Consider the following 16,241-nt stretch of genomic DNA (forward strand, 5'->3'; position numbering starts at 1 on the left):
AACGTTCAATGGAATTAACTACAACATGTGGAAGTTCCACTTTGACTTCTTTGTGATTTAGCACTATTCTTGTAACCAAATAAGGTCAAAGTGTTTATCCCAAATAAAGAACTAATAGAGAAAGAAAGTCATACAAGGCACAAGCCTAACAAAAAGAAGCTTTTAAAGGAAGAAACTCAAGCCCCCGTTAACTTGCCCAACAAACCACTTGCGAAAAGAAGCTAGATTAGACTAAACCTGCCCTAAACAATTACTAACATAAAGCCAAACAAAGGGGAATTACTAGACTAAGGTTGCATTTGGCATTCCTTATTTTAAGGACTTATCTCCTTTTTGTAGGTAAAGCTTAATGTCCATAAGGCCATTTTAACTACAAAAAGGAGATAAGTCCTTGAAATAAGGAATGTCAAATGCAGCCTAAGACCTGTTTCAAACATAACCCCTAACATGCAAAATTATAAAAAATACCCTTGCTGTCTAGAAATGTAAGAAAACCAAATAAGTCTTGTCCAATAGCAAACTCAACCACACAAAGAGCATCTTAAGGTGGATTGAACATAAATGTAGGCAACTTTTCAATGTTGCCAAGTTTGAGAATCTACTTATACTCTTTTGTAACAAGATATATTTTTAAGAGGAGCAAATGATATCACAAATCAATTCAACAAATCCAAATCAGAAATTCAGAAATAATCCCCCCCACCCCCATGTCTTAATAAGAAATCTGAAATAGTGTGCTTCACTACATTCCCCTCGATAACTAAGAACTCCATGATAAATTTTTGTTTTATCTCGCAATTGCCAGTTTCGCGTGTCACAACCTAGTTGTAGACCCCTAACCCAGCTGCAATTATCTCTTCTCTTTCATAATGATTTCGAGAATTGAATGTTCATCATCTCCCTATAATTATAGACACAACTGCAGTCTTTATCCACAAGTCATCAAAATGGAGGAAAAACAACAAAACTTGATTTTATTCTTGAAGAATTATAATTCATGCAGAGATGATGATGAAGAAAATGGAAAAAAAAAACCTTGACGATCTTTGTGATTGGTTTTTTCTTCAGGGGTCGTCGTCTGGAACACTTGATCTTTCATATTGGTTTTTTCTTCGGGGGTCGTCATGTGGGACACTCGATCTTTCAAACGATCTTTGGCATTAATTTTTTCTTCGTGAGTTGTCACATGGAACACCCGATCTTTTCGACGATCTTTGGCATCATTTTTTTCTTCCGATGTCGTCGCGTGGAACACTCGATCTTTCCGACGACCTTTGGCATCAATTTTTTCTTCAGGGGTCATCATGTGGGGCACTCGATCTTTTGGACAATGTTTGGCATCAATTTTTTCTTCTGGGGTCGTCACATGGAACCATCGATCTTTCCGACGATCTTTGGCATCAATTCTTTCTTCGGATGCCATCACATGGGACACTCGATCTTTCGGACGATCTTTGGCATCGATTTTTTCTTTGGGGGTCGTCACATGGAACCCTCGATCTTTCCGACGATCTTTGGCATCAATTTTTTCTTCGGAGGCCATCACGTGGGACACTTGATCTTTCGGACAATCTTTGGCATCAATTTTTTCTTCAAGGGTCGTCACATGGAACCCTTGATCTTTCCGACGATCTTTAGCATCAATTTTTTCTTCGAGGGGCACCATGTGGAACACTTGATCCTTCGGACGATCTTTGGCATCAATTTTTTCTTCGGGGTTCGTCATGTGGAACCCTCGATCTTTCCAACGATCTTTGGCATCAATTTTTTCTTCAGGGATCATCATGTGGAACAATCGATCTTTCCAACGATCTTTGGAATCATTTTTTTCTTCGGGGGTCATCATGTGGAACATTCGATCTTTGGGATGATCTTTGGCATCAATTTTTTCTTCGGGGGTCGCCATGTGGAAGTGGAACATTCGATCTTTGGAACGATCTTTCGCATCAATTTTTTCTTCGGGGTTCGTCATGTGGAACAATCGATCTTTCCGACGATCTTTATGATCAATTTTTTCTTCGGGGGTCGTCATTTGAAACACTCGATATTTCCGACGATCTTTGGGATCAGTTTTTTCTTTGGGGGATGTCACATGGAACACTCGATCTTTCGGATCGATTTGTTCTTCTGGGATCGTCATCTGGAACACTTGATCTTTAGGATCAGTTGTTTCTTCTGGGGTCGTCATGTGGAACACTTGATCTTGCAAATGATCTTTAGGATCAGTTTCTTCTTCCGGGGTCGTCATGTGGAATACTTGATCTTTCAAACGATCTTTGGGATCAGTTTCTTCTTCCAGGGTCGTCATGTGGAACACTTGATCTTTTAGATGATCTTTGGGATTTGTCTTTTCTTCTGAGGTCATCATCTGGAGCACTCGATCTTTCGAAAGATCTTTGGGGTTGATTTTTTCTTCGGGGGTCGTCATTTCGAGCACTCAATCTTTCAGACCCAGATCATCAAACACCAGTGCAACCTGTAATGAATCATATCATCTGGAACACTTGGTCATTTAGAACACCCAATCTTCTAGACTCAAATTATGAAACACCACAACAACCTGAAACAAATTGTCTTCCCATCTTCTTCACTGCATTAACATCATCATGAAATAATTGAGAAAAGTTATAAGGTCCATTTGTATGCATAAATAAAGAAAACATAGAAATTATAATGATTAAAACTTAAAAGGAAAACATAGAAATTATAACGATTAAAACTTAAAAGGAAAACATAGAAGCAACACAAAAATAGATTTAACAAGCACAATCAAAACTAAGGAAAATGAGAATGATTAAAACAAGTCCCTGCATGTAAAAGAACACGTCAATTTGCCAATAATGTTCATAGAAATCAAAAACAAAACTAAGAAACTGATGAACAAATGGATGTTAAAAAATGGAATTGAACCTAGAAGAAAAGTGTTGGATTCATGGAGGATTTTAACTTAGAAAGATTTCTCAAAAATCATAAAGAAAATGTGAGATCAGAAGAGCATGTACCTGACTTTTCCATCGTCTAAAAAATTTTTAAATTTCATTTTTGTTGATTTTCTTCCATTAATTTGCCAAACAAAATATGAATGACAACTGGAAGAAAAGTGTTGGATTCATGGAGGATTTTAGCTTAGAAAATTTTCACAAAAATCATAAAGAAAATGTGAGATCAAAAGAGCTTGTACCTGGCTTTTTCGTCGTCTAAAAAAATTTTAAATTTCATTTTTGTTGATTTTCTTTCATTAATTTGCCAAACAAAATGCGAATGGCAACGAGGTCAAAGCGGAGATTCGGAATGGAAAGGGAATATGTGGTTATTCCATTATAACGTATATATTATCATCAATATTAATATGATATAAAAATATCATAATATTATTATCTATAATCAATTGACATTTTAAATAAAATTATAATATTACAATATATCATAACTATATTATCATATCATAATAATAATAATATTGTATATGATATTATAATTAATGGATATGGTTAATATTAATATATTATATTCATATTGCATTATCATGCATAATATAGTAATAGTTGATTGTTAATAATTAATGGTACCATTAATTGTTATTCAATTATAATGACAAATATATAAATATATGATTATTAGTAACAATTATAATATGAGTTATATTATATTTTTATCCATAATAATAATATTAATATAATATAATATATACTAATTACATTCTAATAATAATGCATTGCACTTTGTTAATTGGTATATTATGCAACAGTTAAATATAATTATAATAACAATAATAATGAAAATACTATTTTAATAATTTTTATTATTTAATAATAATACATATCTAAATATGGTTTTTTGCAATAATATTCAGTAGAAGCAATGGGCTAGTTCTGTATGGAGGCAAATCATTGTTTTATTATATATGGTTGGGTTAAACTAATAAAAATATTACTATTCATTACTATAAATAGTGTGATTATTAATATGTGACTAATGTTTGATATCTTATTATGGTCAATTGTATATCATAGCACAATGTGTTGAGTTTAATATATTATCCTATATAATAACTTAATAGTATCTAATAATATGATAGGATATCAAACTATATTACAATGTCTATTATCGTGAGATAACAGATATCAATTGTATATAATCTTAACGTGGGTTTACTAAATATAATATACAACTAATGATATAATAACATACAAGTTGTGCAAACCTTATTAATGTTTATTGAAAAATTATCATATTATATTAATTTTGTCAATATAATTATAATCATACCAACAATTATTACTAGAGGTGCAAATCGGGTTGCGTTAGCCTAGTTTCATGGTCATAAGTCGTGCCACGACATGACACGATTGTAAGGGCCATTGTGTAATTCTAAAATTACAACCCCCCATATCATCCTACCTATGGATTTGGCATTCATGATTAGGATTCATCCCACCTGTACGGTGGGGATAAGAATTCTGAGATGGACTGAACAATCATTCTCTTTAAATATTATTACAATAATTATTATAGAGAAATACGGACAACCCTAATGCAAAATTCTAAATTCTGTTGCAACTATATAAACATTCAAAAGTTCAAAAAGCTACACCCTATGCACCCATATCTGCCCGTGAATTGGCATCAATTCCAACCTGACACCTACCCCAACTGTAATTTAGGTCTATAAATTCTGACCCTAGGCTAAATGCTCACTCCTTAATTATTAATAACCAAGCATAATATAAAATACATATGTCATCAATGAACATATGACATTTCCACATTGATTATCCCATATTTTAATCAAATATATATTATACGATGTATTAATAATATCACCATTAATAATTATTTATGATATCATTGCCACATCTTATAATGATTATGATAACTAACCATTATATATTAATATGTTATAGTAAATTACCATATATGATATATCATATCATATTATACACTATATATTTGGTATAAAAAGGATAATATCATTATAAGCATATAAGTATGATAATTATATTAGTAAGGATTATAATAATATTATACATAAATATATTATTATAATAATATTATAACTAGTATATTATAACTATGATAATATGGTTATTATATCATATCAATAACCATATCAATTGGAATAATAAGATATTATTAATATATCAATTGGATAATAATATAACCCACATTGATGATTAACTATTATCCATAAAATATAGAATATTTTAATAATATTGAGTATAATAATATTATTATCATATCATAATATCATATCATAACATGTAATATACCCATATTAGTATCATTACGTAGATATAGTATTATAATTTTATAATTTATAATATAATCATAATTTTTAAGGCGAACCTAAGAGACAGGGAAGTACTTAGTCGCCTGGTCGCCTAGGCATTGCCTAATATTTAAAAATAAATAAAATAAAAATGGGATGAACCCCAAAGACATATAACTTGGAGCCCCAAATAAGAACAAAACATAATACCTTTTATGATCGATTTGTCTTTCTTTTTCAAAGACATACAGCTTGGAACTTGATGATAATACCTTTTGAACTCATCTTTGAATATCACATCTATATTTGTTAGAACTCACATTCTAACATTCGTATATTTTATTTATCATAGACCTTAAAAAGATAAGAAATTAATAAAAAAATTATTATAATATAAAAGAAATAAAAATAATGATTCGGTGCATCATCTCTATATTTATATAATAGACTTAGAATATAAATATGAAAAAATCACATGTTATAATATATCAAATGGCGTTTAGGTAAGACAAAATTCAAAAAGCGCTTATGTCACCTTAACAACTATGAATATAATATTAAAAAAATATGGCATATCAAAATGTTGATATTATTGATTATAATAATAGCACATATTAATAATTAATATAATATCACATACCAAAATATATGTTATTATCATATCACATACCATAATATAACTATTATTATATTAATATTATTCATATAACTATAATTATATTACTTATATGACCAATAATTAGTAATATACCTATATAACCAATAGGATAATATTATACAGTATACTATTGATGTCATAATATATGTGAGTATTGTTATAGTATAATTATATGATATATATCATATGGTTATACATTATAGTGTTATCATGTTTGGCATAATATATTTTAATTAAAATATCCTATAAGTTCGTATGATTATAATATATTAATATTATTATGATAATATTTTATATTATCAATATTGATAATATGATATAATATTATTATATCATAATATGGTACATTATAATAATCCTACATTATTATAATATTAGTAGTAATATTGGTACCATATCATATCAATATTATAGTATCATCTTAATTATTGATTATCAACATTAAAATATTATTATAGTTAATATAGGGATAGTTATCATAATAACTATTATTACTATATCTCGTATTAATATGTTAATAACATTATTAGTATCGTAATATTAATATTATTATAATATTATAATATCCATATTATAATAATATGTTATTATACTAATGATAATTTGATACTATTATATAGTAAGATATGATATAATGCTATTATATATCCATTATACTATCGATAATAGTTATTATATCATTTTAATTGGTATAATATGTTGTATAGTATGTTATATATTGTTAATATATGATAATATATGATATCATATATCAATATTATGCATTGATATCAAGCCAAATAACATTATGGTGTATTACAATATCCTAAATGATATGAGATAACCATATCATGAATATTAAGGATTTTGCAATTAAGACCAATGGTATTATATTAGTAATATTTTATTATTGCATATTATCATATAATATCATGGTAATATTATGGTTATTATAATATGAACACATCTACTTATATACTTAAAGCATTTGGGGGCTGTACGGTGACCCCTTGTGCTCGACACGTATACCATTTGGCTTAATCCCTTATGCTCGACATGTGTAATAAGCCTGCAACGGATCCAAAGGAAATAATCTTGTTTTCTAGTAATAGGCAAGGCCGAATCATAAGCCTTCTTACAGCTTGACACGTATGTCTAATGAACAAAAACTCTCTACCAGTCTCAGCTCTCCTCCTCTCTCTTACAAACCTCTTAGGTTTCTTACAAGTTACAACAACATGTATGTCTGACAGACATAGTATCTGACAAATACAAAGACTCTTTCCCGGTCTTGGCTCTCCCCCTTCTCTCAAGTCCTCTCTTGCAACAGCCATAGCCTCTTATAATTTGACATGTATGTCTGACAGACAGTCTCTTAGTCTCTCCCAATCTCAGATCTCCCCCTCTCTCTTGTACAGTCTCTGTCTCTCCTTGTCTCGACTCTCCCCCCTATCTGCAAACCTCTTAGGCTACACAGTCTCTGATAGTCTCTCAATCTCTCCCAGTCTTCAGCCTTATTTCACTTTGAAATTTCTCAGACGTTAATAGCACAAATGGAAAGACTATGCTCCACTTTGTTGTGCAAGAAGTAGTCTAGAGTGAAGGGAAATGCTATGTGATCAACAGGAATCATAGTCTCGGCAAAAGTTACAGCTGGAGTAGCAGCAGCAACAACAGTAGTAGTGAGAGTTTCAAGGCTTTAGCTGCAAAAGAAGAAAGATAAAGGGAATATATAATGCTTGGGTTGTCAGTGGTCAGAGGACTAAGCATTAAGTTTTCTAATGTAAAGAAGGTCATGGTAATAGACTACAACACCTGCGTCAAAAGATGCTATGTTCTAGCAGCTTGCATTGCCGAAATTCTGGAGATTTTTTAGAGATGTAGTATCAACGAGGGATGTGTGTTTGTGAGGGAGATGAAAGGGTTCATAGATATAATTGAAGAAGAGGTTTAAGGCATTGAGGGAGGAACAGACCAGGGTGATGGAGCTTGTGAAGAGAACAATGGAGTATTACCAGGTAGGGTCTTCGAAAGATAAAGGAGCTTACCCACTTTAGTTGTTCATTATAATAAAAAATTTTCTAGCCATGGTTGATCAGGCATGTGTAGACATTACTCAGGAGTTGCAGAGGAAAAAGATAGATAGCGTCGATACATTAACATAGATGTCACCCATAAAGAGGATTACAATAAAGTTTCCACAATTGCCGCATTATTTCATGTTTGATAAATCTATGATCTCCTCTTTCGGTGGTAGTGACAATGATGGTGAAATCCCCTCTCTCTCCTCCCTCCCTCTCTACTCTCTCACGATTTTCACTCTCCTCCCTCCATCTCTCTTTTTTTTTCTTCTGACGGTAGCAATGTATTGCATATCTTACACTACTTTGACAATATTCAACTGCAGTAGCAATGATAGTAACCATTTTGTATCTTACACTACTCGCAAGTAACATCTTAGCTAATAAATGTTGCGAGGTAAAATCTCTCCATTTTTTTCACCTTGTTCCTTAATTTGTTCCTATTTTAGGATTTCTTTCAACTTTTTGTTACTAATGTTTAATCTGCGTCTATTTTAGGATAACCAATGTCTACGTTTTGGGGTTGTTTAATGTCTATGGTGGAATTATAATAATATCTTTCTTGACACTGCACTACATTCATTTAATGATTGTTTGTCTTTACATGCCATTTTAATCTTATTTATATCTCCTTCGGTTATTTTGAATGCATGCTCCTCTTCAACTCTCCTCTCAATTCCTTTTCCTTCTACTTTTTCAATTCTCCTCTTTGTTGCAAGTATTTCCTAATTTTCTAATGCTATTTGTAGTACTAACACTTTGTAGAATTATTGATTTTTTGTATACACAAGTTTTCCCTTGTTGTTGCTAATACTCTTATAATAGCCTTTACTTCCATGTGTTTTAATGTTTTTTCTTTAATGTTGGTAGTTGTTAATGCATTTATTTTTAAATGCTATTTGTAGTGCTAAAACTTTGTAGAATTATTGGATTTTGGTATACCCAGGTTTTCTCTTTGTTGCTATTACACTTACAATTGCCTTTACTTCCATGTATTTAATGTCTTTTCTTTAATGTTGGTAGTTGTTAATCCATTTGTATTTTCTGCAGCATATCCACACAAACCAATATTTCTTCTTCAGCATTATGAGAGTTGTAATAAGTCCTTTATATTCCTGACAAATAATCATTTGATAAAACTTTAATCATTGAGAACATAGAGGAAGCGAATAAAGTCATATACATTCATACAGTATGTTGATACCATACAATCACCTCAACTACATAATAAACACCTAAAACCATAGAAGAAAAATGGTAAATAAAAACAATCAACCAAGAACATATTATATAAGCTTAATCATTTTGGATAACACTTAGAAAAGGAAAAAAATCTTTCTAGAAAATCAAACAATACACTAAAATAACATATCCAAGCCATTGGTGGCTTAAGGTTTCTTATTATAGAATAAGAGATGTTTATTTTGTCTTTTTTGGGAGGGGGTGCATTTATTCTGAAACCAAACAACTTCTAGTGGGGAACAAGGGGGAAAACTCCTGGTGTTTCCCATGAATTAAATGAGAAAACGGGACAATGTTAGAAATCATGTGAATTTATTATGTTGAACCTAAATGAGATATGCCAGAGGAGATTATATCAACCACATTGCTGGAGATTCAGGCAAAATCCTCAAACCTGCCATCATGTGCATTGCCTATGTGGCTGCAAGATTTTTGGTCACTTTCTCATTTGTTAGACCAATATTTGGTCAGTTAAAATCATACAAGAAAAATGGAAAGGAATCTTTCTAGAAAATCAAACAATACACTAATAACATATCCAATCCCTTGGTGGCTTAAGGTTTCTTATTATAGAATAAGAGATGTTTATTTTGTCTCTTTTGGGAGGGGGTGCATTCATTCTGGAACCAAACAACTTCTTGCGGGGAAGAAGAGGGAAAACCCCTGGTCTTTCCCATGAATTAAATGAGAGAACAAGACAATGTTGGAATTCATGTGAATTTATTATGTTGAACCTGAATGAGATATGTCAGAGGAGATTGTATCAACCACATTGCTAGAGGTTCAGGCAAAATCCTCAAGACCTTCCATCATGTGCATTACCCATGTGGCTGCATGAGTTTTGGTCACTTTCTCATTTGGTAGACCAATATTTGGTCAGTTATTTTTCCTTGCTAAAGAATGCAAAATCAGCCATAAACTGATTCTAGGGTAGTTATCTATGCACCAGGCAGAATAAGGTTCTAGGGGGCATGTCAAAGCGAGACAATCTGAAGATGCAATGCCAATTGGAAAAAAAAGAGCTACTCACTAAAATTCAGTTTGGTATCTAAATAAGGTTCTAGGGTAGTACATGATTTTTAATTGAAAATTCAGTTCGATATCTTGTTTTACAATAAATTTAAAGGATTTATCTTGAAACCCAAGAAAATAAATAGTTTTTTAAATCCCAAATGTTTCATAATTTTATCAATTTTTATATGACCATGTTTTAAATAAACAACCACTCCTTTGTTTCTCCTTTGCCTGTGCTCAACATGGGCCCTTTCTGCTAGTATTATAACTATGGAATTATCATATCATTGTAATATATTATTTCATTATCAGTAAACATATGATATTATCATATTATTATAACTATATGTAACATATTATATTTTTATAGTTATAATAATATGATATCTCAATACACTAGCGTCTACAACCCCACATCCTCATGGACCAGTACTAAACTGACTGTCTCCTCTCCTATTGACAAGTATAGGAATTAGGAAGAGATTTTCTCTTCGATTCATTTGAGTGAGCAACAGTGATACGGCCAAGTATGCCTTTAGTTCATCAAAGGCCTTTTAGTAGTCCTCTAACCATTGGAAATCTTTCAGGTTTTTAATGGCCCGAAAGAAGAATAAGCACTTGTTGGTTGATCAGGACATGAACCGATTGAGGCTAGAGGTGTAAATCAGGTCGTGTCATCTGCAGCATGGCACGGCCCAACCCAACATTGGACCTATTCGGCATGGCAAGGCACGATAGCTCATGGGTCGTGCTAGGCTTGGCACGATGGTCCATGTCGTGTTGGGCCTGGGGTTCGAAGTCCATGGACTGGTATGGCACAACACAACCAAGCAAGTCGTGTCGCCCGTGACTCGACACGACACGACCCATATATTATTTATATTTATAATATAATAATATATTTATATATATTTTTATATATATATTATATTATGTTATATAAATTATAATTATATAATAATATATAGTATATAATATATTAATAAAATAAATAATTATTTTCAATTTTATTATACTAATTTATTTAATTATTGTATATATAAGAAATTGTATACATCAAAATTCATATAAAATTAAAATTTTAAGTTTTTTTATTTTTTAAATAAATAGGCAAAAATAGATTTGGCCTGATCCATGGCCTAGCTTGGGCCAAGGCTTGGCCCACGGGCTAACTCGTCCCACAACACGACACGACATAGGCTCGCACGGACTCGTCCCAAACTTTTAATTTATTACATAATTTCATTATTTTAACTATTTAAAATTTTGTCATGTTAAATATTTTGTTATTTAAATATTTAAATAATATGTAAAATATTTAAAAATTGTCATTATTATTTTTATTTTTTTAATGTTATTACGTAATATTAAATATTTTTTATTATATTATTTGTCCATTTTCAATGTTTTTATATAAGATTTTTAGTTATTGAAATATTTAAATAATGCTTTATTTTTTAATGCTAAATTTCTATTACTTGAATAACATTTAAATTGAATAATTTGTAAAACTATAATTTATATTTTTACTACATAATTTCATGATGAATTTTTTAAAAATATTGAATTATTAATAATATGAATATTATTAAATCTATTAATTTTTTGTGCTTTGAATAAATATGTTAAATTTAGTATATAATATTTTTATAACATTTAAATAGTTCTTAATTTTTTTAATTGAAACTTTCTTTTGATAGATATAGATAAAAAGTGGGGGAGAGGATAAATAGGAGTTAGAGATAATTTAGGAGATAAATAGGAATTAGAGACAATTTAGGAGGAAGTGGGGGAAAGTGGTGCCACTCGGCTAAACATTAGAAAAGCAAATCCCTCTTTCTTTATGGTTGTTAGAAATAGTTAAGCATATGTGATTTCCTTATTGGTTTAATGGGTAATTATGTGAAATTAAAAAAATAAAAAATTCAAAATAATAGAAAATTAGGAAGGGGGTTTCAAGCAAGGAGAGGTATGGTGACGTGGACGGACCAAATTTAATATATATATATACATATATGTGTGTGTGTGGTAATAATGAATAATCAATCCAAACAGTGCATCCTGATATGTTTACCATTTGCACAATGTATTGCCATGTCTAGTTGCCGGTTTTAACCAAATAAGAATTGTCACTTCCTTTTTATCTAAAGTTGCATTAAGTCTACAGGTGCGGGAACCTTGATCAACCAATGAAGTCTACCTTAGCTATGGAGGTTCTTATTTAGAAGAGTCTTGGATAGTACACTATAACACCATGTAAAGACAAATAGAATATTACAATACATTCAACAAGGAGACCATAAAATTAAGCTAACAAACTTAATATAGACATGAATAGAGATTTAATACATGACTTTCAAAATCATGGATAATCCACACTATCAAAAATGTTAATATTCATTCCAAGAAAAGAGTGGAGAAAGCTTAACGTGCTTGTGTAGATGATTGACATTGCTGCTTGTGATTTGAAGGGTTTCAAAAATTCAACTATTTATGTGAGTAGGGGTGTCAATGGAACGGTTTTAGATTGAACTCCATCCAAACCAAAATCAATTTGGATGGATTGGACAGACCAACAAGACAATTGAATTGGACCAATCTAGGATTAATGGGCCAATGTATTTATTGGATTAGATTGGACCTAGTCTATCCATAATGAATTTATATTGAAGTGGGTTAGATTAAGCAAATATCTAGTCCATTGATAGAAGATAACAATATAGGTGCCAATGGACCAAGTTTGGTATGGAGCCAATCTAAATTAAAATGAATTTAAATAGATTATATGGTTCAGACATTGAATTGGACCTTTCCAAAATGGTCCAAAATATTTATTGGATTAGATTGGACCTGGTCCATTTGTTATGGACTCACATTGGACTGGATCAGATTGGACGAAATCTACTCCAATTGACACCCCTAAATTTGAGGAGTGGTGTGGTTGGTAATCTCTAAATGAAGTCTCATAAAGCACAATCAGCAACAATCAGAATAACACTGCAATAGTTGTGAAACTGACATGGTGTTTGGAAGCGTGGGCACTTTTTGGAACTGATTTTCAAGAAAAAATGCCCATGCTTCCAAATAGGATATACATCAGTCAATCGTTGAGGGAAACAGTTCACCGATGCATGAAACGCCAACCGTGGGGTCCCGATTTTCGAGGCATGCCTGATTTTTTAATAATCGACTGAACCAAACAATGAGATACATGGGCATTTGTTGAAACGCCTATATGGATCCGATGTAGGACAATTTTTTTGAAAAACGGCCACGATTCAAAACATCGCCTGAAGCAGTAAGTAACACTATACTCTAGTTTTACAACTCATCGAGGTAACAACCTTAGCCTTTACTCACGTAGATGGTAGTTAGTATTTAGGGATCTCTATGGCTCAAAAACAATATCAACAATAGAAATGGGATAGATGTCCGAAGGCAAAACACAATCAACATTATTCAAATTTCAAGATGTTCAATATACAAAAGACTAGGTTGACTTCTATACTGTTTAAAAGGATTATAACTTTTGGTGCCAAAACATAATTACAAAAATATCAAAATAGAAAGAAAGATAAACTCTATAGATACTTAAAAGCTAAGAATAGAAATTGAAGTTTCAAGTGTTAAAAGCTCTACTCATTGATCCCCCTTATTTGCCCTCGAATTTATAATCACAATTTTTATATTAGATACAGTATTGGTAAAAACCTTAAGATAGGTTTGTAATGAAATTTGAATGGGCCCAACATGAATTTTCAAGCCCAATGCAATGTAAATTCTTAAAATTGGATACCCATTTGCAATCCTACAAATGATAGAGACAACTATTTGACTACTGCTAATAGAAAGGTGGTAACAAAAAAAGGTTCGAAATTATCATGAGGAATATCAGATGTCCTTTTAGGTGACGTTTGGCATCGATGATTATTTCTCCTTGCCGGTTATCTAGAAATTGACAATTTCTGGAATCACTAATTTTTGAAAAATCATCAAAATTTTGTTGTTTGGAATCATTTATGCTAGGTAAGCTGATTTTTGAGAAATTGGCTTTGAATCTATTTAGTACTGATTTTCAAGGGCCGATTATTTTTGTATTAGGCATAATTATCCAATGCCATATTGGATGTCATGTCATCCTCAAAAAATTGGAATCAATTAAAAATCAGAAAATCACCACCACAAAAGGTGATCCCTAAAAAGATTGATTTCAATAATCGATTTTTGGCTGATTTCCAAGAAATTTGAATAATCAGCCAACCAAACAAGAAAAAAAAATCACTGATTCTTCAAATTCTGATGTGGACCTCACGTGATGCTGATTTCTAGAATATTATCATCGATGCCAAACATCACCTTAGCCGTCTGATGATTTTTAAACCAACAGTTTTCGAGTTGGGACGAATTTCCTAACAATTTAAATGAAGATTTTTTGAACTATCCTAAGAGAGTCGAGTTTGTGAAGGAATTTTCAGAATGAGTTTCATTAGTATGTGAAAGTGTGTTATATACATTTGGATAGACTTTGTATATGAGTAGGAGACTTACAACAAGGAAAGAGAGAAAATTCAAGATAATTAGGAGACTCCGCGCATGAGCAGGGCATGCAGCTACACGAAGCTTGGTTAAATCATAATGTCTACAATCTAGTCCTTAGTAGACATGTTCACGGGCCGGGCTTTGGGCTTGACTTACATTTTGTCGGGCTTGGGCCCATTCAAAATTTGACAAAAGCCAAGCTCAAGTCCAGCCCATGAACAGGTCTAGTCCTTAGTCGAAATGTACTTGTATAATTAACAAAAAAGTTGTGCTTGACAACTTGATCATAAACAAAGTGAAAATTAGTTTCTATACATTATGTTTAAGCATAAAAGACATGATTAGAGAAGTGGTAAGTGGCACCAATATTGTCACACCAAAGAATAGGGGGCTGCGAGAGAGAAAAACCAAGTTAATAAGAGTTCAGACATCGAAGTAGAAACACTTCAATATTTTGCTTTGGTGCTAGAGCGAGAGACTGTGGACTTTTTCTCCCGACTAACAAAGTAGGAAATGTCATACAGATCAGTAAGAGATAGATATTGAAGATAACCCACCACTTGGCAATATTGAGAAGTATCTGAAAGACGAAATCCAAATAGACGCGACGCCTGAGGATAGTTCCAGTAGAGGCATGCGTCAAATTTGGTTTGATGCCATCAAGAGACAGACTTTGGAAACAAGATCAATAGTATATTTTTGTTGAGAGAGAATAAGCCAAATGGGGGTACGAATAAACTGGACACTACAAACTTTGAGTGCATAGCATCAATGATATTTTACACTAAGGAATAAGATGAGCCTATGATAATGATGCCATTGACATACACAAAGAAATAGATAGCAACATTTGCAGTTATGCTTAATGGAGATGTATGAGATATGGAATCAACAAACCTTGAGATAGAAGAAAAGCATTAAGGCCCCGTTTGGTTCGCGGGAATAGGGGTCTAGAATTGGAATTGGAATGGGTTATTCCGATTCTAACTGTTTGGTTGGATGCAATTGGAATCCTATTCCCATTCTTGTTGGAATGGCATTCCCTCATTTGAGGGAATGACCATTCCTTGTCTCTCCCTTAGGAATGAAATCTCATTCCTGCTGATTTTAATTCTCATTTTCATTTCTGTCTGAACCAAACAGACTATGGGAATAGACCATTTCGATTCCGACTCTGATTCTGATTCCAACTGCGAACCAAACAGACCCTAAGTTTCTGGTGCCACAAGTCCAATTTAAGATCATATAGAGATTTGTGCAAATTGCATATGCAATCTAGATGTTGAGGATCAATAAAGCCACAAGATTGACAATGCTGAGAATAACTTGTATAGTTGCAGGTTTGATAGTTAGGTTGAAAGTTTTAGTGTAATTCACACCTTCAAGTAGATTAAATCCTTTACTAATGACCAAACATGCATCTTAACTTGAAAAGCTCATTTACAACCAAACACATTGG

At 31.9% G+C, this 16,241-nt stretch overlaps 1 protein-coding gene across 6 annotated transcripts in view; it reads right to left on the bottom strand.

Moving 5' to 3' along the window:
- Window positions 1-3,195, bottom strand: part of LOC148871972 (uncharacterized) — a 43,457-nt gene extending 40,262 nt beyond the window's left edge. For 4 of the 6 annotated variants that reach the window (XR_016108025.1, XR_016108026.1, XM_088973257.1 and 1 more), the window contains exons 1-2: window positions 3,003-3,195; window positions 1,036-2,590 (exon numbers count right to left, since the gene is read on the bottom strand). Coding sequence is in view for 4 of the 6 variants with exons in the window: in XM_088973257.1 (XP_088829383.1) it covers window positions 1,036-2,428 (1,393 nt within the window). In the remaining 2 variants the exon portion in view is untranslated. The remainder of the gene's footprint in view (window positions 1-1,035; window positions 2,591-3,002) is intronic. The other 2 variants (XM_088973255.1, XM_088973256.1) reach the window with 2 other exon arrangements.
- Between the last annotated feature and the right edge of the window lie 13,046 nt (window positions 3,196-16,241).

Source organism: Nelumbo lutea, chromosome 2 (genome assembly GCF_056320005.1).
Source record: "Nelumbo lutea isolate HS-2025 chromosome 2, American lotus-T2T, whole genome shotgun sequence".
In the NCBI taxonomy this organism is placed as follows: domain Eukaryota; kingdom Viridiplantae; phylum Streptophyta; class Magnoliopsida; order Proteales; family Nelumbonaceae; genus Nelumbo; species Nelumbo lutea.